Genomic DNA, 24,461 nt, shown 5'->3' on the forward strand with positions numbered 1-24,461 from the left:
CCCACTTGGAAATGTGAAAACATAGAGACTGATTACATTTCAGCTTTACGTGAGACATAGTAAGCAGACTGTAGGAGGGATGTGAGGCTGGAAAGAGAGTTTTAGGCCAAATCAGGAATAGCTGAAAGCCAGTTTCTATCCTAAACCTGCCTTCACCTGCTTGCTCTCTCCTTTCTGAGTCCTCTCCCATAAAGAATGGCTGCAGGGGCCAGGCCCGGTCGCTCACGCCTGTAATCCCAGCACTTCGGGAGGCCAAGGCAGGCAGATCACCTGAGGTTAAGAGTTTGAGATCAGCCTGACCAACATGGTGAAACCCCGTCTCTATTAAAAGATACAAAAACTAGCCAGGCATGGTGGCAGGCACCTGTAATCCAACCTACTCTGGAGACTGAGGCAGGAGAATCACTTGAACCCGGGAGACGGAGGTTGCAGTGAGCCGAGATGGCACCACTGTACTCCAGCCTAGATGATAGAGTGAGACACTGTCTCAAAAACACAAGAATGGCTGCAGGGAGACACACAAGGTCCCCAGCTCCTGTAAACAGATCAACCCCAAGATAAGACCAGAGGTCCTTTGGGATGGAATTTCACTGCTGATCACAACTGTGAAACACAGAAGAGGACTTGAATGATAAATCCAGGGAGCGATAAGCTGTTAAAACGTCACTGCCACAGTTCCAGAGCTCCTATTTCTCCTTGTTGGATACAGACCCCTGGAGAGTGTTTTTGTTTTTGTTTTTGTTTTTGTTTTGGATTCCACACTTTTGGAATCTGAAAACCAGGGCTTCAAAAATAGACAAGCTATTGTCCAGCATTTGGAGCACGCCGTCTCTGTTTAGGAAGACAGGAGCATACACAGATGATTACGGTACAGCGTGACACTGTCATGGTAACATTGCCTGCACTGCCTGGGCACATGTCCTGCCCAGCCTTCTGCAGCTCTCTCCCTTATTCAGGACAACACTCATGGAATCACACCACCTCCTCACCGCCTGTTCTTCTTCTAGCTAGATAGTGCAGAGCTCCTTTTTCACCATGGACCTTCTGCTAAGGCTCCAAACGGGAAAGAATACAAAGTGTGAATTAATGATCGTTTGGGTTCCCACTAGTTATCAGAAAACCTCAAGTTTATAATTTCTCCTTCCATGAGCTCCCTAAATAGTGATCTACAGTAAACAAAACAGAGCTATGTCTGTCATACATGGGGGAAGGAAAAGTGAACCAGGAAGCCAAGACATAGTCTTGTTGGCCACCACATTTCTGTCATCTTTAACACATGCACATGAATAAATCAATGAATGAAACCAGGGTATTCAGTGGAGAGAATGATAGGATAGATGAGTAACATCTGTTGGAAAGCTTTGCTTGTATAGCCTCCTCAAGAAATTAAAGGGACCATTTTCATGTATCATCCAGATAACAAAAGCTTCAAAAATGTTTTACTATTTTTTAAATGTTGAAATAATTTTAAATATATTGTTCACCTTGCTAACATCTCCAGTAAAATATACTGAAAATAATGTAATCATTTGATGCTCAGAGCCATGTTATACCCAGCATTCATTCCACAATGCTATAATAGAGTCAAATGCTCAGTGATTGGAAAGTCTGGAAAACCTGTGCCCCAACATGAAATGACCTTGTCTGGATACATTTGCAGATGTATTAGGTCTATATTGTGTCATTTTTCTTACTCCTCCCTTGCTGTTGCCAGCGGGCAGGTCTTCCTCTTGCCAGCTACTTCACATCTCATACTTTCTACTGTACCTGGCTCCCTTCCTAGTTCCCAGCTAAGCACTTTTCCGTAGGCTAGATACACAAATACAGTTATTAAAATTTCATTCATTTGTTCTGTGGGTATAGTTGGATAGAAATAAAGTGGGTGTGTTTCCATACATGCATACTGTATGCTATGACACTTCCAAATCCTTAGGGATATTGTGGGCAGATAAGTTTTTAGAGAAAATACCTACTAGATAATAAAGCATTCCTTAATGGTCTAGGTTCACTAAGGAAACAATAGCAGGATGTTGAAGTGCTGTTTTCTGCCTGATTACTTTATATTCTGTGACAAACATGTCACACTTAATACATGTCCCACTAAAAAAACCTAGAATACAATTCTGTCTGCACACATAGGAAACAAAGAGTCTTAAGGGTGATTATGAAATTATATTAAGTAACACTTTGACAAAATTGTACCCAGAGACAAATAGCTCCCTTATGGTTGATGAGGAGATTATGGGATACCCTCTAATGAGCAGTTAATGACTCCTTTCCCAGAGAGATGAGAATGGGAAAAACAGAGGATTTACCTCTTATCCTTAAAGTTTCTCGGATGGCTTTTATTTAAATGAATCCCTTAAGAGCAATTGTGATTTTAATTTTCCGTTCATTTGACCTAAGTAAAGTATGTCAATGGCCCTGCCCTCATTGTGTAGCCAAACTTTTCTTAATGTAGCATACTATGGGTCTGTAGGTGACCTCACCCAGTGACATCTCACTCACACACACACACACACACACACGTGCTCTCACACAAAGGGGATTGTTATACAGTAGGGATTGTGCAGAAGAGAAACCAGAAACCAACTTCCTGAGAATAGTTGTAGTTCTACTGTGTTTTTAGTTTGCAAGGAAAGTTCTTCTTTTTCTTTCCTTCACAGTTCTGTCTGCTGTGTCATTTCCAGGAACTTATATCAAATGTCTCCAGGAATTAATCAGAGGACATTTTCTCACACAATTTCAGGGCTGAATATGGCATTTCTGAGTCAGATAACAAGAGTAAAAGACCACATATGTGACCAGCTTTCCAAGGAGTTTCCAAAGAGGCAATGCTATATTCTCCTTTTCTCCTTGGGATGGTAAACCTGTAATATTCCATGTAAGCAGCCTAATCTCATGTTGGCCAAAAGCTCAATCATGTTCCTAAGGATGACTTCCTGACAAAACTTTACAAGAACTCAAACAGTGAAACAACAGGACTTCTAATGGGCTCTCTCTTCATTTCTCTGTTCCACACATAAACTGGTTGATATGGTTTGGCTATGTCCCCACCCAAATCTCATCTTGAATTGTAGTTCCCATAATCTCTGTGTGTCATGGGAGGGACCCAGTGGTAGGTAATTGAATCATGGGGACAGTTACTCCCATGCTGTTCTCGTGATAGTGAGTGAGTTCTTGCAAGAACTGACGGTTTTATAAGGGACTTTTTTACCCTTTGTTCAGCACTCATTCTCTCTCCTGCCACCCTGTGAAGAGGTGCCTTCTTCCATGATTCTAAGTTTCCTGAGGCCTCCCCAGCCTTGCAGAACTGTGAACCAATTAATCCTCTTTCCTTTATAAATTACCCATTCTCAGGTATTTCCTTATTGCAGCGTGAGAACAAACTAATACCCTAGTTCTCTTATTCTTTCACTTTCTTCCCTTTGGATATTTCCCCACTATTTCTGTTCTTTTCACATCTATGTCTCCATACTTTGATCACCTCCTTTGTCTCCATAGTAAAATATAAACACATTTGAAATAAATCTTTTCTTATTGCCTAAGATTCTTGAGTTTTCCTAAGAAATTCCATTGATGGTTCAATGTCAAGAATTTGAGTTGCCCACCTACCTTTGGTACAATGATAGAAAAAACCTAGATATTGGTATATGGAAGAGAAAAGCTATATTACATCTCATTTCTAAGCTTTTAGGACTTTACACACACACATACAAATCACACTTATACACAGATACAGGAGATTGGGCCTACAGTGAGATTTTGAAAGATCTATCCATATAAGTACCACAGATCTCTTCTTAGCCAAGGCAATATCCATTCTGAAACTAACATTTACATATGGCGATGTACAGAAAATGAGACAGTTATGTTAAAAAAAAAAAAAACCCTACCTGCTGTCTTTTCCTTGGTTCTCTTTCCCTCTGTTTTCCTAAAGTGGAAGTCCTCCATTAAGCTATGTAACATAACTACTCATCTGTCTCCCTCCCTTATTGCTGGGTCCTCCACTTTCATGTCTGTCTGGTATTTTCCCAGCACAGCAGGCTGCATTCCCACAAACAATCCTGTAACTATAAGCCATTATTTCAGGACCAAGACCAACCGAAGGTGGAAAACTCTATCTGATTCTGTTCCTCAATTCTTTTCATTCCTTGAGAGGTATCTTTGCTGAAACCCATGGCTACATTTCTTGCCCCAGTATCAGTTTGGGTATAAAACTAATGTCCTGAGTACAATAGCATCTATCAAGTGGTTGGCTAAAGTGTGGCACTTATTTTCTAAAAGAAATAATAAATTACATTTTAATGTCAGGTTTCTGTGGCAGTGATTTCATCTGAGGTATGATCCTGAAGGTAGAAGTGTTTCTGCAAGAAATGATCTGTTGCCCCAAAATAAGAACTAATTGTTGCCAGGACCAGAGAACATAGCTCTGGTCATAATGAGTTCTCAGGGGAGAGAGATGAATACCAACTATAAAGAAACTAAAAGACAAGCAACCACATTATTTCCTGATGGTCCTCTAAGGGTTAGAAATACATATGAGGTAGATATCTTTTAAAATAAAACCATGTTTACTACTATGCATTTAATTACTTTCCATAAATTTCACTCTATTTGCTTTACTTAGTATGAAAGAGACTTGTCTTTACTAAGGATTAAAATATAAATTATGATAATAATAACAACAATAACAATAACATCAACAGTAATATTTGCCAACATTGAAGACTTTCTATGTACCAGGTGCTATTTAAGATTTTTACCTATATCAACTCATGTAATCCTTATAAAGACCCTCTGGGCAAGGCACTATTATTATATGCATTTTAAGATAGCAAACATAATAGCAGCATTAGACTAACATGAATAACTATTTAGATTAATGGTAAGTGAAATTCAGATGAAGAATGAGGAAATATATATATATACACACACACACACACACATATATATATATATATAGTCAAGTGGAGACTAGGAAAAAAGAAGTGAGAAGTATATTTCAAACAGAAAAGATGAAGGTAAGCTGTGTAAGATCACCCAATTCAATTCTCTCAGGATCAGATGTGCCTGTAGTGGAGAAGAGATGAATAAACAGGTTCATATTTGACAGACAAATAGATGCATTACAAATATATTACTAAGAATTACCATGAAACAGACATAAGCCCTCAAAGTGCAAATAGAGTAAATACTGCAAAGTCATTATTTTAAAACTACACTTAAGAGAGGGTAGGGGAGGTATAGTGGAATCCACCACTGCCAATTTATCTTTATTTGAGAAAAAAAGCCTTGGAGTTAGTACACACATATTTTTCCAGAGGTATTTACGACAAACCACGACATATCCTTCCCAGTCATTATTTCCCATTGTGGAATCATAGTTTCTGTTTCCTAATTTAATGAATTTTATTTGTGAATTGCAAAAACAAATGGGGAATGCATGTGAAACTTACAACAACTGAATTTCCTTTCTATGTATACAAGTGAGAAATGACAGTGATTGGAGTAAGAAAACACAACTTGTACCCATATATATATTTTTTATTATCATTGTCTGCTTTCCTTGCACTAAATACATATAAGAGTGTAGGAATAAGGATTATTTATTATGGTCCAAAGTTGAAATTCCTGGGCTTGTTTTCAGATAATTACGTCTGTCCTCATGTATCAGCCAGAAACCCAGAGACCTATGAGGAGAAAAACCTCAATAGTCTACTCTATGCTTTTAGGCAGAAGTCCTTAGTGAAACACATTAGATTAATTATTGAAAAAGGAATGGTCAGTGCTGCCACATTTTCCATCTGTTTAATTTATTCAAGTAATTAATACTATTTTAGACAGAATTACTTGACCTCTTTAGTTGTAAATTCTTTCCACATTATTTGATTACATATATGGATCAAAAATCTTATTGTCTCTATGGAGTTAGTAATCAATAAAAGAAAATAATCATTAAATATCCAAAGGAAAATGTTTTGTCAATTAAGAGCTAAATATATTTGCACATGAAAATGTGGTTTAAAAAAATAAACTTTACAAATCTCATTTACTCTTTCTTTAGAACTTAGAAAAAGTAAGAAGATCTATTTCTAATGCCACTGGAATCTTTTCCATGAAATCTAAAGTTTACTCAAGCTTGGTTTCTTTCACTCATCATTACTTTAAAAATTCAATTTTACTCTATGTTAATTTTTAAAAAATTGTTAAAAGTTATTTAAAAGATGAGTCTGAAGATATTTCGTTAGTTTTATGCTTTAGGAAATGGATAAATATTAGAAGGGAAGTGGAGTATTGATGAGAATGTTACTTTACTTTGATCAGTTAAACACTGAGATTTATCCTGACGATGATGTTTGGGCAACTGAGTCAGACCCACACACAAATATGAAATGATTAAATAAAAATGCAATCAGCAGTGGCCTGGGAGCATTGCCTGGTGAGAGATAATACTGCAGCTCTCTAATTGGCTCGCGGCGAGCGTGCAGGATGACGGATTTCAGTTGTGGTATCGCCAGTCCTTCTTCCCCCAGCACTATTATCTCAGAGTGACACTTCCATTACTCTGAGCGAAGAAAGATGAACGTCACCTGTCAGGAGCTGGTTAATTGTGTTGCTAGATGTATGTTGCCAGGGCGCAGGTTGGACATTTATGAACATAACTGCTTCCTCTGATGTCCGCCATCCTTCAGGGATCGATATGGCTCTTACAGTAAGCGCGTAATTGAGTGAAGGCACTTTGTGCTGAGGGGCTGAAGATGAGCCCATTGTGTGAGCTTCATTGTCCATACATTTACCATAAATGAGCTGATATTTGCCATTTATTGTGTGCAGCATTGTGGAAATGGAAACTAATGTGCCACTCTCATTTGTTTACTAGATAAATGGGGAAGATGTCCAGAATCGAGAAGAAGCCGTGGCCTTGCTGTCTAACGATGAGTGTAAGAGAATCGTGCTGCTTGTTGCAAGGCCAGAGATTCAGGTCAGAACAGAGATCAAAAGTCTTGAGACTGAACTTTATATTCATTGAATTCACTGAGTGTAAATTCGTGAATGAATTTATATTCATTATCTGCTATTCTCTATTAAATCATTATTGTGGTTATCTCTCCCCACATAATCCACCAGATGGCCTATGTGGGAGCGAATTTTTAAAATACATATGAAAGCAATTAAGGTATACAAAATACAGTGAAGACTGATCTTTCCTAACTTGTCAAAAATATTATACATTAAAGACTTCCTTATATTGCTCCATAGAATGGCAGCTAAATATCCCTTTTAAGATGGGAAAAGCATACCAAATTGAATTGTGATTCTCTCCTTCAATTTTCCAGTTACTTAAATAAATACTCAAATGAAAAATGGCTGTATAGATCCTTTTAATTCTGTGTGAATCCTTGCTTTAGGTTTCCGTCTGAAAATATTTAAATGGCATATGAAGGTGTCTTGGAAGAATCTCCATGAGAGAAACACTAGCCTACCTAGTCATCAACTTAAATCTTTTTCAAATAACTTTGTCAATTCAAATGTCTTGTATAGCATGATCTGGTTCCATGTATATTAAATGAATTTTTTCCAAGTTTAGTGTGACCAAAACAATTGTCCAGCCAAAAACAAACTGATAGCTTCTAAATAAATTTTTTAGATCTTTATGGAAGAAGATGTCATGAAAGTAAAGGAAAGGTAATGGTGGAAGAAAAGTACCATTGGGGCTTCCTTTTATATCCTTTTTATCTCTCACCACAAGGCAGAAGGGACAATACATTGTCACCAGTCTATCCATCTGTCAGTAGTTTGAGTAAAGTTAGTTATATTGCCATTTGTCTCCTTGGTTATTGATCTGATATTTTTCAGACTCAGTAACTACATACTACCTATAAATTACATTGAGTAAGTGTATTTCAGTGTCAGACTGAATCCTGACTTGAATATAGTGGTTATAAAGGATCACCCTTTCCGCATATATTTCCTTTATGCCCTTGCCCATTCTAAATGGTTCCCATAAAGTTTGCCATTGTCTGGGGCAGAGTAAACTTACACACCTGAGGTCTTAGGAGTGGGGAAACAAGCCCACACAACCCCCACACTGCCTATATGGGAGCGAATTTTTAAATGCATATGAAATTATACCAATTATCTGGAAATCTCTCAACCCAGTTATCTCACTGCTCCCATTTTCTTCAAAAAAGAACATAATAAAGGGGATAAATGCACATTAGTGAAATTTATGATAAATTGAAGTTGCCATCTCTATTGTAGAGAAGATATTTTTATGTTATAATGTGGTTTCCCTGCCCTTTCCATGTAACTGCTAGAGAACGTCATTAATTTAGAACTAAGCATTTCCTTAAACTATGCCACATAGTGGCCATAATGGGCTGTAGAAATAATAGAAATTAATGACATAAGACCAGATCCTGTTAATCTTTGATGGAATACAAACGCTGGGTAGAACCAGTGGAAAATCTGAATATCTGGCTACACTTCTGAACTTTTCCTCCAAAAGAGTCAATGCTGAAGGATGAAATTTCAAATGAGATTTCCCTTTCCACACCTGATGAAAGATGGTTGTCTGACTCCATAGGATGCTGTCCTGCCTGTCAAAATTACGATCTGCATTAACCCCTTGATCCTGAAGAAACCTTCATGCCACTGGAAGGAAACTAATTGCCTATAGGAAAAAAAAAAAAAAAAAAAAAAAACAGATTTCCAGGGAAATCAGGAAAAGAAATACATTTTAAGACCATACTTTAAAAATGTAATTTGATCAGTGCATGCTATAAAGTGGCAAAAAAAAAAAACACTAAAAAAATCTTGTTTTTATATCACCCATATTTTTCCATTGAACTCATTGTATCTCATTATTGGTTTGGTTTTGTTTTGTTTTTGTTGCATGTATATTTTATTCAGGGAGAATGTGGAAGCTTTTTGTGTGCTTTTTCTAGCTTTTTTTTTTAATTTTTAATGTTTCAAATACTCTCTAGATTCTTGGAAATGATCTACAGAGTTGCTAGGGGCAGTATTGTGCATCTGTGCAATATTTTTAAATAACTCATTTTCCTCATTTCCTGTCAACTCTCTTTCATTTTCTGCCCATTTTCTTCCAGAGACCATTAAAGATATTGCTTTTCTGTCCTATTTCCCGCAAGACACTGGGGCAGAGAGGATTCTCATAAGAACTTGTAGCCATACCTTTGAGACAGTGTAGGTTGTTCCTGTCTCTGAAATGCCACATGTGGCCCCCTTTGGTGCAGATAGATCCCCACTCTTAGTAATGACTATCCCTCTTTTCCCACATCTCAGCTCAAGGGAGATGTCTGTCTCTGCCATTACATTAGACTCAGACTGTAGTGAATGCACAGCTAGGTAGAAAGGGGGAAATAGGAGAGAGGAAGGAAGTGAGCAAGAAGAATCTCCCTTTGCTAATTGGGCTGTGTGCACCTCCAGCCTAAAAGAAAGCCTTATCAAAACAGACATATAATGACTATGGCTGGCAACTCAGGAATCTACTGGATTACTCAATGAGAAAAGAGTTACGGGAAATCATTAATTTTGACCATTTTCTCTTTATTTTCCCCACCACTTCATTTAATCCTCAAAAAACTCTGTTTCATCATTCACTATATCAGTGTCAGAAAATACTTTATTTTGACCTAAAGAAAAATTCCTTGATCTGTTTGAGAAAAGTAAGCACTCCCCATTTTAAGTAATTTTTTATGAGGTCTGGCATTTGTAGCTTTATGATACTTGAAAAAGATTAAAGAATGTAAAATTTGAACAATTATCAATTGGACCGAATTTACATTTTTAGTTGGCATAATTATCATAGCTCATCTGCATATCAAAGTCAAAGGCATTTGATCAACTTATTCAGGCCACATTAAGATAAATGAGGATGAACAAATGTGCCAGCACTTTGGGCCCCAGTTAAATCTGAGGTCATTGAAGTTCTACATGGCCTTTAATAGATATTATAAAATCTATGATTTGCCTGCATATTAATAAAGATGATACATATATGCTAATGCCTCTTTTGGTGCAGCTTAATGTCCTTTCTAGTTTGTTTTTAAGTTGTAGAAGTCCAGTTATGTTTAAAAGCTTATTTTGCCAGTTCACTGGTGGTGAAAATATCTCAAACTATTATCCATGTTTGCTCACTAGAATGCTGCTATTTCTTTGTACAGAGTGATGCAGAGTTTTGACAATAATCCAGTTAATTTAATCAGCATAGACAGCTAATTTATGTAATCCAGCTCCAAAAATCCACTTTGAGGCAAATTATCTGTACTGTCAACATTGATCATATTAGCCAGGTAACCACTAGTTTTCCACTTCACTTTGTATTGAAAAGCCGAAGGGATTTGTTCAGTTTAATTTGCGTTAAGAGTCCTACAAGAATACTTGTTTTCAGCACCCATAAACAAAACCCTGCACGCCCCACACCACTCCACCACCCTTAAATGTCACATCCACTGTGGTGCTTTTCCTATAAAATGGGGCTTGAAAACGAATTAAAATAGACATGGAGTGACATTGCTTTCCTTTCCTTTTTTTTTTTTTTTTTTTTTTTTGAGAAGAATAATTTAGAATTTTCCTTCCTTTACAGACAAAATAAATGTTGTCTGTAGATTCTTTTGTGGCAAGCAGCCATCTTGTTAATATGGGAGCCCACCTAAAAAGAAAAAAGCAGGATGAGGATAGCATGAGCGTATGTGGGGCACTTTGTATGCAGTCTCGTTGGGGGTTGTTGTTAAAGAAAAAAGCCCAATTGTCTCATAGCCCTATTAGTAGCATGGCAGTCCTTTTAACACGGGACTGTTGGAGGTAATGAGCATGACAGCTGTGGATTATGCAGGATGCTTTTCATACATTTTGAAAGAAGGTAATGTTCTGTGCTGTGAGATTTACTTGGTTATGAGAGAAAATCTGTAGCCCTGTTTCAGGAAAGGATAAAAGGCATAAGAGTCCAATTTTTTTTTTTATCACCTTTTCTTCTTTCTGAAAGGTGAACCATGGGAGGCTGGTATTCTGAAGAGAATCATTATGATAAAAGGAACTCGTCGGGCACCGGCCATTTAAGTTTACTCTATTTTACCATGAGTTCTCACTAACATGATATAATGTACTAATGTATTCTTTTGCAGCTAGATGAAGGCTGGCTGGAAGATGAAAGGAATGAATTCTTAGAGGAGTTAAACTTGGAGATGTTGGAAGAAGAGCATAGTGAAGCAATGCAGCCCACTGCCAATGAGGTGGAGCAGGTAGGGCCAACAATTTGAACTACATGATTTGAGATGTTGCTTGTTCTTTTTTAATGTGTAACCATAAATGGAGATGAAAACAAAATCAAAGGGTTTAATCAAACATTTCTGTCATGGTAATTTTTTAGAGCAAATGGTCATCTCAAATGAAGCAGAGGGAATAAATAAAATGATTTTCCATTTCCAGTTTGGGAAGCTTGGGGACCATTGTGAATACAGTACAGTAGTATTCAAATGTTGACCCAGGCACTACTTCAAACTCACTGCAGAAATTTCAGAGTAAAAAATGTGTGTTGCCTCTCAATATGCCAGCTGAAAACAAACTGAGGTGGCCTCCCCAACAAGTAATTTTTTTTTACTTTAAAATATTAATGTATCTATTTGAATACTTAGGCTATCACTATAGGATGAAGATGACGTGATGTAAACCATCAGTTTTATTTGCGTACTGGATGGCGTGATTACACCTGTATATTCTGAATAATCATAGAGATTATCCTTGGTCTTATGGCTGCTGTTGACACATTTCCCATAGCATAACTTGTGCAACATTTCTCATAGCATAGTTTGAGATTTTATTGACATTTTTGCCTTGAAGTCACATATTCATTCAACTAAAAACTTTGAACGCCTAATATACTCCAAGCACCCCGTTTGAAACTGAGAAAACAAAGAAAAATGAGTAGAACTGCTGTCACTAATGGATTCATAATAAGTGAAAGATCACAGTGTGATTATTATATTATTTTTATTGTCGTTTTCCCATTTTACAAAAACAAGCTCAATATATTCTAGATTTTTTATGTTACACTCATGTCATTTATCTGCCTGATATAATTTTGTTTTCAGTTTACAGATTTGTTTAATTATCTTCGTATTCTCAACATTATTATTATTATATGTATTTTATATATATATATATATATTTTTTTTTTTTTTTTTTTAAGATGGAATCTTGCTCCGTCACTCAGGCTGTAGTGCGGTGGCACAATCTTGGCTCACTGGAACCTCCACCTTCCAGGTTCAATTGATTCTCCTGCCTCAGCCTCCTGAGTAGCTGGGATTATAGGGACCACCATGCCCAGCTAATTTTTGTATTTTTAATAGAGACGTGGTTTCACCATATTGGTCAGACTGGTCTCAAACTCTGACCTCGTGATCCACCTTCCTCGGCCTCCCAAAGTGCTGGGATTACAGGCATGAGCCACTGCGCCCAGCCTCTTTCTTTTCTTTTTAAAGATAGAGTCTCGCTCTGTCGCCCAGGCTGGAGTGCAGGGACACAATCTCAGCTCACTGCAACTGCCTCCTGGGCTCAAGTGATTCTTCTGCCTCAGCCTCCTGAGTAGCTGCAACTACAGGTGCATGCCATCATGCTCAGCGAATTTTTGTATTTTTAGTAGAGATGGGGTTTTACCAAATTGATCAGGCTGGTCTTGAACTCCTGACCTCAAGTGCTCCACCAACCTCAGCTTCTGAAAGTGCCGGGATTACAGGGGCCTGCCACCACACCCAACTAATTTTTGTAATTTTAGTAGAGATGGGGTTTCACCATGTTGACCAGGCTGGTCTCGAACTCCTGACCTCAAGTGCTCCACAAGCATCGGCCTCCCAAAGTGCTGGGATTACAGGAATGAGCCACTGCACCTGGCCTCAACATTGACTCTTAACACATCTTAAAAGATGATAATTTTTTTGAAAATCTTGACAGGCTTAGAAACATGCAGCACGAACATTCTATCACTTTACCACGCTGAATAATGAAATATTCAGCTTGCTAACATCCCATAACAGAAATGTGTATGTGTGTACACATGTCCACATATTAAATACATAATTAGATTACACAGTATAGCATCAACATAGTCATATGTGATATACTCATTTGCTCATCATATGGAGTTTGGCCACTCCACAAACAGAAGTTCATGCTCACAAGTAATATCGCTACTCTGGTAACTGCCTTTCAATATAGATAGGACAGATTAAAATTTTTATGTATAACTTCAACACTGGCCACAAATAAAGATATTTTTGGTGGCAGCTGCTGGTTACAAACAAGAAAGTCCTTGCTCCAGGCCTTTTTTTTTCTTAGATACAAAATGTGACCTGATACTGAATTGACAGGAGGATGTTGGAATAAGGCAAGCAGGGAGAAATCCTGTCCAGGAAAAGTGATACGGTGTCAAATGCTGCCTACTCATCAGAGGTAATGCAAATGTTAGGTCTTGTGAGGTAACACTAGATGTCCCTGAGGTTAGATTCTCATTGTGTGGAAATTTTTCTTCACCATGAAATGAAAAAAATGATGAGAAGTACAGAAACCTTTAAAAATCCTTTGCCCTTATAAACAATAATACTACATTAGAAATGTCTAGGTAGAAACATTGCGTGTCACTATAATAATTCCATAGGGAAATTATAAATGATAGGGTAACATTGCATTAGAAACTAGGAATTCTAGGTTTGAGAATGGAAAACTCTTTTTATTTTCACAGTTGTTCATAGACCAATAACAAAGAAAAGGGAAAATTCAATTGAAAAAATAAAATACATACCCATATGTGAACCTACTTTATGGAAAGTTTCATTTTACACAGTATTCTTGGTCTTATGAATGCTGTTACATTGTGCAACATCTCCAATAGCGTAATTTGTCATTATTATTTCATCTGCATGTGAAATAAGAAAAAAATTACTAGTCTTCTTGTATTTTTCAGCTCATGACAAGATATTAGAAAAATATAATTATAAATAACATGATATATAAATTCAACTGCCCAGTATCAATAACATCCTTTGAGAGTTATATGGTAGGGGGGGGGGGGGGGGGGGGGGGGGGGGGGGGGGGGGGGGGGGGGGGGGGGGGGGGGGGGGGGGGGTAGTATACAGACATTGTCATATTAAATACTATTGTCACCTTGTAAGTCACAGCCTAGGGATGCAGCAAGCTTTCCATTGTTAGTTACAGTTACTTATTATAATTTTTTTAATCAACAAGACATGTAAGATAAATCTCAGTGTGTTTTCAACAAATGAAGGAACATATTCCAGGGAAACATTGAGAGTCATAAAGTAAACATACTGATACATGGTTATGTTCTCGCCTCTTCAATTTATCTTACTTTTTTTCTGCCATTACTTTTGTGGAACAAAATAACGATTATCTAGAGACACCTTTTAGACTTCTTTTAGAATACCTTTTATCACCTGTTCCATCCTTATTTAGCACTAGCTGTTTGCTTGATTATATTTAATTATGTAATTACATCTGCTAGAGGGATGGAGCTAGCTATATCTACTATCTATCTATCTATCTATCTATCCATCTATCTATCTATCCATCTAACTATCTATCTATCTAGTGAATAAACTTAGGCATGAGACAGATATAATCTAGAAACTGCCTTATAGATTATCATGTGATGACTGATAGAGGTGAAAGTAACTTCACAATATTCCCAGAGAAAGAACAACACATGCATCTTATTAGGACAATTACAGTTAATTGTTTTACATGAAAGCCAAAAATTACCAGAGTCTCTCTCTCTCTCTCTCTCACTCATACACACACACACACACACACACACACACTCTACATAAACATACATGGATACATATATACATATATGTGATATATATGTCAAAAATTATTTGATATTATGCCCACGTTTGGCAATCTGTGCTGTTCAAATTTTCCTGGGACTGAATTTTTATTATTAATAGACTAAAACTTATCTTTGAAAAAAAATCCCTGGTTAAGAGTAGAAAAATCTTATACAACCCAAATGAGTCCTAAGACATTGTTGTTGCTTTTGAGAAACATGATTTAGAGTGCACTGAGGTCATAGCCCATGTATTCAAGAATATGGCATCCTGGACATATAAGAAATTCTGGCACTGGAAGATGAAGCTTTGCCTCTGTCATTAATAACCCGAATCTGTCACTAATAACCTGAATCCATCTGGGATTGAGCATCCTCCCCTATAGACAGCAATGTCCTAGACTCCAGTACATAATGTTAACTTATTCCTAAATCTCTGTGATGTTTGGCTTACCCATTGTCAGCATATTACTAAGCCAGTGATACATTACTAAGCCACCTTCACCCCACAAGTTTCCCAAGTAAGAGAAAACCTAAAGAATCACTTATTTGAATGTATCCTGTCTTATTTATATCCAAGTGAATATCATAGCCATATTCAAGCAGCTTTTGTTTTCTTCATTTCTTGTATAAAAAGCTGTCATGAGCTAATTTCCTTTATTTCTAAAATTGTGATGGACCTTAAATTAGAGCAATTTTCTAGGAGATGCAACTTTGCAAGAAACATTGGTTTTCAAGCAAGATTTTTAATAACCAATGTCTTCCAAACTAATTAATTTTCTTTGTTCTTTCATTTTCTTTGTTCACATCATTTTCTTAGCCAAAAAAGCAAGAAGAAGAAGAAGGCACAACAGACACTGCAACATCCTCATCCAACAACCATGAGAAGGACAGTGGAGTAGGACGTACAGATGAAAGCTTGCGAAATGATGAGAGCTCAGAGCAGGAGAATGCAGCTGAGGACCCCAATAGCACATCTTTGAAGAGCAAGAGAGACCTGGGGCAGAGCCAAGACACTCTAGGAAGTGTTGAACTTCAGTACAATGAGAGCCTCGTGTCTGGTGAATACATTGACTCAGACTGCGTTGGCAACCAAGATGAGGACTGTGAAAGATTCAGGCAGCTCTTGGAGCTCAAATGCAAGATTCGAAATCATGGAGAGTATGACCTGTATTACTCGAGCAGCACAATTGAATGCAATCAAGGGGAGCAAGAGGGAGTGGAGCATGAGCTACAGTTGCTTAATGAAGAGCTGAGAAACATTGAGCTTGAGTGTCAGAATATCATGCAAGCTCACAGGCTCCAGAAAGTGACAGACCAGTATGGAGACATCTGGACATTGCATGATGGAGGATTCCGGAATTACAACACCAGCATAGATCTGCAAAGGGGAAAGCTGGACGACATCATGGAGCATCCAGAAAAGTCTGACAAGGACAGTTCTAGTGCTTACAACACAGCTGAGAGCTGCAGAAGTACTCCGCTCACCGTAGACCGTTCCCCTGACAGTTCCCTTCCAAGGATGATCAACCTCACCAATAAGAAAAACCTGAGAAGCACAATGGCAGCCACCCAGTCCTCTTCCGGACAGAGCAGTAAAGAGTCGACCTCCACCAAAGCCAAAACCACTGAGCAAGGCTGTAGCGCTGAAAGCAAGGAGATTTTGGAAGGCAGCAAGCTTCCTGATCAAGAGAAGGCAGACAGCGAACACATCCCTTACCTCTCTCCTTACCACAGCTCCTCATATAGATATGCAAACATCCCAGCACACGCCCGGCATTATCAAAGCTACATGCAGTTAATTCAACAGAAATCTGCCGTCGAGTATGCTCAGAGTCAGCTCAGTTTGGTGAGCATGTGCAAGGAGTCTCAGAAGTGTTCAGAGCCCAAGATGGAATGGAAGGTGAAAATTAGGAGCGACGGGACACGGTACATCACAAAGAGACCCGTGCGAGACCGCATCCTGAAGGAACGTGCCTTAAAGATCAAGGAGGAGCGGAGTGGCATGACCACAGACGATGACACCATGAGCGAGATGAAAATGGGGCGCTACTGGAGCAAAGAGGAGAGAAAGCAGCACCTGCTTAGGGCCAAAGAACAGCGCCGCCGCCGTGAGTTCATGATGCGCAGCCGGTTAGAGTGTCTCAAGGAGAGCCCTCAGAGTGGCAGTGAGGGCAAGAAGGAGATCAATATCATTGAACTGAGTCACAAAAAGATGATGAAGAAGAGAAACAAGAAAATTTTGGACAACTGGATGACAATCCAAGAACTGATGACCCATGGGGCCAAGTCTCCAGATGGCACAAGAGTCCATAATGCCTTCTTGTCGGTGACCACTGTATGACCGAATGAATGGAATGCATGTGACTGATTTTCAGAGGATGCTACCAGTTTCGGTAGAGTATGATTGCCTCGTTCAATGTGGCGTTTTTATATATATTTTGTGACTCTTTATAGTTTAAATTTTTTGTAAGCAAAAAATACCTGGTAAATTTTCATTTGTTTTTCATATACTGGTACCTTCGTTTTGGCTGAGATCTTTCTTTTACTTGTGATATATTCATATTACTCGTTTATTAAAAAAATCAAAAACAAAAGGAAAGAAAACAAAAAAAAAACTTGCACAAAAATACTGAGGAGCCCATTAATTTCCTACTTCAATGTATCTAATGTAAGTGAAAATCTGGATTTATTTCTCTAGTTTACTTATTTTCTACTTTAATAACAACTTAATGCCAAAACATTTCTATGCTTGTTTCTTGGCATAATATGTTTGAAATCAAACCTGTTTGTAATAAATCATGTGCCACATCTTGTCTTACACACAAAAGCCACTGCTTTTTAACATCCCATTGTGCATTTAACATATAAATGGTGTTAACATCTCGTTGTACATTTAACACAAAAATGGCCATTGTCTTTGTCTCAGTAAAGTGTAGGTGGACAATCTTCCTGTGATATGTAGTGACATTGGTCATGTAGCTAGATAATTGTGGTAATTGTGACAATTAAAGAGAAATAAATTATTGATTATCCTTCAGAAAAGTTATCAAGGAGTGTTTTATTTTCATTGTCCACTGTGGTTAACAGTTATAAATTCGTTATATGTGTATACTACTTAGAAGACTCCTAATTGTGGATTATAAAATGTGCACATTTTCTATCACTTGTTTCCAATAAAGTTGTATTGAAACATTCCCTATAGATCACTGTGTCACATATGCCTACCAGGATTAAATTCAATAATATATGTACGGCATGTAACAGGTGCTAATTCAACATCCAGTAGCCATTAGTTCACGTTCCCCTTGCCTGCCACCCACTTTTAAGGTAAAGCCAAGAAAAATTTAGAGAATGTCGTGGAGAGAGAGTATCAGTGAAGTGTCTGAGATTGTTTATAATGCTGCAATGTATGTTAGTCTGCTCTGGCTATCATAACATAATGCCATACTTAAACAACAGGAATTTATTTCTCATAGATCTCACTTTATTGCCAGGCTAGTCTCAAATACCTGGATTCATGCGATCCTTCCACTGAGGCCTTCCAAAGTGCTGAGATTACAGGTGTGAACCGCTGTGCAGGGCATCAATTTCTCATGGTTCTGAAGACTTTGAGTCAAGGTCAAATATACTGGGGGGTAGGGTTTCAACATATGAATTTTGGAGGAACACAATTCAGTCCATAGTACTATGTGCATTTATTTAGTTGATAAACAAATTTTAATAATTTATAAATAATTTTAGGGAACCATATTTGCAAAAATCTCAGCATAGTCAAGTATAAATGCTTCATATGTCAGTTTATTAAAAGGTAAGATTATTAGATGACTAAACTTTTTAAATCCTAACTTTTCACCATATAAATATCTGAACCATATTGCATGTCCATCATCATACCTCCAAAGTGAAAGACCAGATCAAACTATGTACATCCAAACATGAGTTTGATCAAATTTTCATTCAACTCAGCAGATTGTTTTAATGTAATGGATACACAACATCTGCTTACTTCTGAAGCTACTTTCCTGTTTAAAAACCTACAGTGGCTTCCTAGGAGCTCTAGAATCAGACTCCTATGCCTCTGTCCTCTATTCAAGGCCCTCCATTAACTTGTGGGCCTTGCCTATTGCTCTTCCTCTTTACATCTTCTCTGAGTTACTCCTGACTCCTTAGCAGCCTAATCATTTCCCCCAGGTTATCCTATGCTATCGTCCTGTCTGGGGTTTCTGTGACAAATCCTACACCTCCCTTGGCATGGGATCACATATATTTCCTTTTTGGAGCCTCTTTTAATGACATCAGACTTTCTCAGCTATTGGGCATATACTATCATGCCTATTGCTTCACCTTGGAAATTGTATTCTTTTGTTATTGAATTACATACATAGAACTTACTGTCTTCCTGCATAGATTTGAAGTTCATAGAGGAAAGCCCTCATGATCCCCCTCTGTCTTTGTGAGCTGGCAGGATGCCATTTGAATAATAATGAATTTTAGTTGAGCTAAATTTTTTTATGCATTTATCTCTCTCTTCCACATACTGGTCCTTTTGTTACTGTTTTCCTTGCTTTTCTACCTTTTCAAGTTCTTTTCTTTTGAAGGGCTATCACACAGATGAAAAGAAACTAATCTTATTTATATATAATGAAAAGCTGGACTCAAAGACTTTAAGATAGTGATAGTAATGGCAACCTAAGGCAACTGAAAATTTCATCACTTCTAATACGAGCTATTGTTAATTCAATGAATAAGACTGCTCCCAGAGCACCTAGAGAGCTAACTTTTGAGTACCTAGAGTTAACTTTTGAATCAGATAAGAATGCCTATCTTAAGTGCTCAGTTCTTTCCAGATCTAATGGCTGCCGTTACTGTTTCTCCTCTTGAAACAACTAGGTTTAAATATTCCTTGCCTTTGAATTACTCCAATAGGTAATCTTCATTTGGAACCAACTTTGTAGATTTTTCCAGAAGAAACATGTGCACATATCACAGTATGCAGTTTCCAAAATTACCAGTTTAATTTTATTTTTATTAAGGCCCAATGTGCTTGCCAATTGTTTAAAAATGTGATGTTGGTGTTTTTCATGTCTGTGTTTATGTAGTTCTACCAGAAATGTCTCTTTTTCAAAAATCAGCGAAAATATAAAAAGTGTCATGCTTTATCTTTCTACATAATATATCTTTGTGCTAAACTTTTTTTAGTAAACGAATAATAAATCTGTTGCCCAGCAAAGAAAAATAATTGGTTATATGTGGGATATTTTATTTCAGCTCAGAAGAAATATGTGAATGTAAAGAGGGGAAATATTTTACTTGGGCTTATGAAATTTCATATTTATTATTGCTTTTTATACTCAAGATGTGACAGAAATTGGTGTTAGGATCTGATGAAGGAAAATGACAACGGGTTAATCAAAGAATCTAAAATGGAGCCAGGAGGCCATTTTAGCTTGAACCTCAGGCAGGCTGTGGATGGAGGTCACAACTTCCTGGCTGAACAATGGCCAAAGCATCTGCTGACTGCTTCCTGCTGAGCTCTGGAAGGTCCCTTACCACAGGCGGCCTTTTTAACTGTTGAAACCAGTCCCTTTAGATACAATCACACCAACTGTAGCAGTTGAAAAACAACTTTTGTAATCTCCCCCTCTCCTGATTCATCCTTTTTTCTTTAAAAGCTCCAGCATCTCTTTTGTTCTCCAGGGCACTTCGCAAAGTAACTTGGAAGCATTTCCTGGGCTGCAGTGGCTCAAATTTAGCTCAAATAAATTCTTTGTTGTTTAAGACATACCTCAGTTTTTTCTAGGTCCACAGATCCATATGTGAAGGACATAAGGGGGCAGAAAGCAATGTATGTTCAATGGGTATTTCTTCATTGTGTGCCATGAAGAAACCTATCATTGGCATCATATTTTGTGCAGACTGTCTCTTTATGAATACATATTGTGGGTGAGGGAAAGCCTCCTCTAACATAGCCTTTCCACCTACATATTGAATTAATCCGTATCTTTTTGCCATGTGTCAATCTGCCACCTAAACTCGTCTGTCTATCCCTCCAATGAGCATCTCCTCTAAGCTTCAAATTCCTCATTTTGTCATGGTATCACTGTTCCCCTAGTCTCTCATGCTTATCACCTGAGCCTTCTTGGATTTCTCATTTAGCTGGTCAGCCACAATGAAAAGCATTGTTAATTTCTCTTCAAAGTGTGTCAGATTGTTTCTAATGGGCTTCAATCACTGATAGGCTAGATGGTCACTGTCTCATGCCTAATTACTTCAACAGGTCCTTGACTTTTCTCCCTGTACCCCTTTCCTGCCTACCTATATATAGCCACAACACTTGCCCTCCTAAAAATCACTTTCCTCATTGTGCTCAGGTACCTTCAAAGGTCTTTTCCTAAATATCAGACAAAAGCTGAGAACCTAAGATGGTCATTTTAGGATTTCCATCATTTAAACTCAAACTATTTTTCCATCTGACCTCATACTTCTCTTCAAGAGGACTTCCAACTCAGACCTTGAGAAACCTGCCTTGCGTAGATGAGTAATTTGGTGCTCCTTCAAACTAACATTTTTGTATTAATTTTTTAGAGACAGGGTCTTGCTCTGTTGCCCAGGCTGGAGTGCAGTGGTGCAATCATAGCTCACTGCAACCTCAGACTCAGGCTTACATGATCTTCCTGACTCAACACCCTGAGTAGTTGGGAATATAGGCGTATGCCACCATACCTGACTAAATTTTTTTATTTTTTGTAGAGATATGGCTCTCACTGTGTTGCCCAGGCTGGTCTTGAACCAATTTGATTGGCCTCAAACAATCTTCCCACCTGGGCCTCCCAAAGTGCTGATATTACAGGCATGAGCCACCATGGCCAGCCAGTATTATTTAAATTTTCATTAAAAGTTAGTTAAATTTTCTATTCTATTAATTTATTTTCTATCATTAATTAATTTCCACTACATTCTTATTTCTATTAACATATTGTTAATATTATATACATATTATCAAATAATTTCTACTGATTTTCTAAGTTGAACACTGTAACAGGCTCATCAATGAATTCACTTTTTCTGGAAAAAAAAAGTTATAAAAACCATTTTCCCAGCAAATTATTTCCCACTTGTCTGAAGTTTTCATCTTCTCTTGAGTATTATTTTATTATTTTCTGAAATGTATGTCTTTGGAAGTAGTCCAAAGTCTTTGAATATCCTCTAAAGGATATAAAATTTAGATAAAACAAATCATTCATTCCTGTAACTATGCAAGCCATGGTTTCAAAATTTCAGTGAACAGTAACTACAGGAAGCTACTGACAAAAGCAACTGACCAACATAGGTCACCTACTGGGGAGTGTTTCAGGGTTTTTTAGTAAAATCTGAAGAGAAACCAGAGTGTTGCTTCGAGGGGTTTTTGTTGATGTTTTTGTCTTTTGTTTATTGTTTTGCTGTTTCCACTCAAGTTGTGCTGCTCTTTTTAGCCAGAAGAGGACCAGTTTACACTGTAAGTTTTGCAAAGTCTCCTTACAGAATTGAGTAAATGATACCATAATGCAGATTATTTGGGGGACATTTTTGTGCTACTTCTAGGTCCCACTGTGCCTAGACTGTGGACTCCCTGCAGTTTTTTGAACATGAAATTCTCATTTCTGGCACCACTCTTTGCTCTTGGTGTTTTGCATGCTAAAGAAACCCTTCTCCTATTTGTGTCCATCCTTCCCTTGATGTTCATTTCATGCCTTCTCATCCCTCCAGGAGATTTTCCCTAAGTCTTGCTAACAGCAACTCATTTCTGAACACTTATACATGGTATTTTCTTATCACTCACTTGGCTTTCCACCCAGTAGTGCCTAATATATTCTTTCTGTAGTGTCTAGCATGAGCAGAGTGTACTGCATAGTAGTAACCACTGCTACATTTGTCCTTCTGGCATTTCTTCCATTTTACCAAACAGCAGCTGCTCAGGATTTGGGGAGTCAACCATTTTTCACATACCCCAGCCAACAGTGTTGTTTTCCAACAAACATTGCTCCTGGGTTCAGGGGACATCTATAAACTAGGGTCCTGCTTGTTATTCAATATCCTACTACATGCTTTTAACTTATTAATATCCACTACTTAATTGTCCCTTTCTAGCTCTGTCACTAAGCTTGCATTCTTAGGCATGTGACTTAACTGATGCGCAGTACAGTGGAGAGAATTATAGCCTTTTTCATAGGTTGAGAATTAAATGGGTTAATATATGTAAAGAAGCTAGATAAGTATTGGCACAGGGTGCGTACTCAATGTATGTTAGCTATTGTTTTTATGTACAGATGAGCAAAATATGTCTAATATAATTTTTGTAATCTGCCACGAATTCCACAGCTACTAAGCAATGGATTCTGGATTCAGGTTCACGATGGTGTGCCTCAAAATTTTTCTTCTTTCCACAACTCACTGCCTCCACATGAATTAAGAATGAGTATCAGCAGCTTGTCCACTTGTCATCAGCTCTGCTTCAAACAGAAGTCCAGGCACACAGAAGTCCAGGCACTAACCTCATTTTCCCTGTGCCATCAAACATGTGCTGACCATCTTTATTTGCTCCTACTTTATCAGTCATCCTATTTTTTGAATTGTATGTTGCTTATGGTGGGGAATGATGATGCTAGATTTTGTTATTGATCAGTCATTGAGCCTTATGATAATTTTTCTAGACCTAACCAGTACATAATGGCATTCTGCTTCCATGTATTATGGCTCCATTCTATTGTGCTGCCTGTCATGCCCATGAGCAGAAGTGTGACATTGTAAAGAACCTCTGGGATGTACATTTTCAGGACTCTCTGGGATCCTCAAAGCCTGATGTTTTAATAAGAGAGAAGGGGAGAGTCAATGCTGAATATTCAATCCTCAATCATATCTAAACAAGAAGTTTAATAAAATGAGACATTTACTCAACTTCACCTTTCTGATGGTGATGAGAATAGATTGAATGGGATGCAACTTCTCAACATATCCTGGAATATTCGTGAAGTGCTCTGGGAAGCGAAGTCTACTCAAATGTGTCAAGAAACCAGCCCTAGCCTGGTGTTCTCATTATGATAGGGTCAGTGAGTAGAGCAGCTATTTGTGTCCGTTTAACTTAGTCTGACTTCGTTTTTGAAACAGAACACTAATCAGAAAATCAATAAGTGTTGAAATGTGCTGTGTGAAAAACGCAAAGAAATAGAAACAGTACAAAACAGTTAAGACAAGGAAATGTGAAAGTCTGTGATGTTTAATGTGCTAGATGCTTTACATGGGTCATTAATAAACTTGTTATCTTGGGGAGATGAATGATGGGCACATGAAAAGAAATCTAACTGTATAAAGCAGAGTGTATAAGTGCAGCATGACAGAGTCCCTGAGGAGCTCAGGAGGGTTGAGAGGAGTGAAGGCTTGGCATGGGCTCTCCTCTCTGGGATGCCTTCCCTGGCCTCACAGCCTTCAGTAATGACTCACTGAACTGACAAGTTCCTATCAATTCTACAATCTATATCGTCACTTCTACAATTTGTTGCACAAAGTCTGACTGAAACTTAGGAGAAGACTGGGAGAGGTAGGCAGAAGCCAG

At 37.8% G+C, this 24,461-nt stretch overlaps 1 protein-coding gene across 2 annotated transcripts in view; it reads left to right on the top strand.

Moving 5' to 3' along the window:
• Positions 1–17,914, top strand: part of PDZRN4 (PDZ domain containing ring finger 4) — a 417,242-nt gene extending 399,328 nt beyond the window's left edge. For both annotated transcript variants that reach the window (XM_050748436.1, XM_050748437.1), the window contains 3 exons: positions 6,884–6,985; positions 11,151–11,267; positions 15,690–17,914. In XM_050748436.1, the coding sequence (XP_050604393.1) occupies positions 6,884–6,985; positions 11,151–11,267; positions 15,690–17,213 (1,743 nt within the window). In that variant the 3' untranslated portion in view covers positions 17,214–17,914. The remainder of the gene's footprint in view (positions 1–6,883; positions 6,986–11,150; positions 11,268–15,689) is intronic.
• The last annotated feature ends 6,547 nt before the right edge of the window (positions 17,915–24,461 follow it).

The sequence above is a fragment of the Macaca thibetana genome, chromosome 11 (genome assembly GCF_024542745.1).
Source record: "Macaca thibetana thibetana isolate TM-01 chromosome 11, ASM2454274v1, whole genome shotgun sequence".
NCBI classification, from domain to species: Eukaryota; Metazoa; Chordata; class Mammalia; order Primates; family Cercopithecidae; genus Macaca; species Macaca thibetana.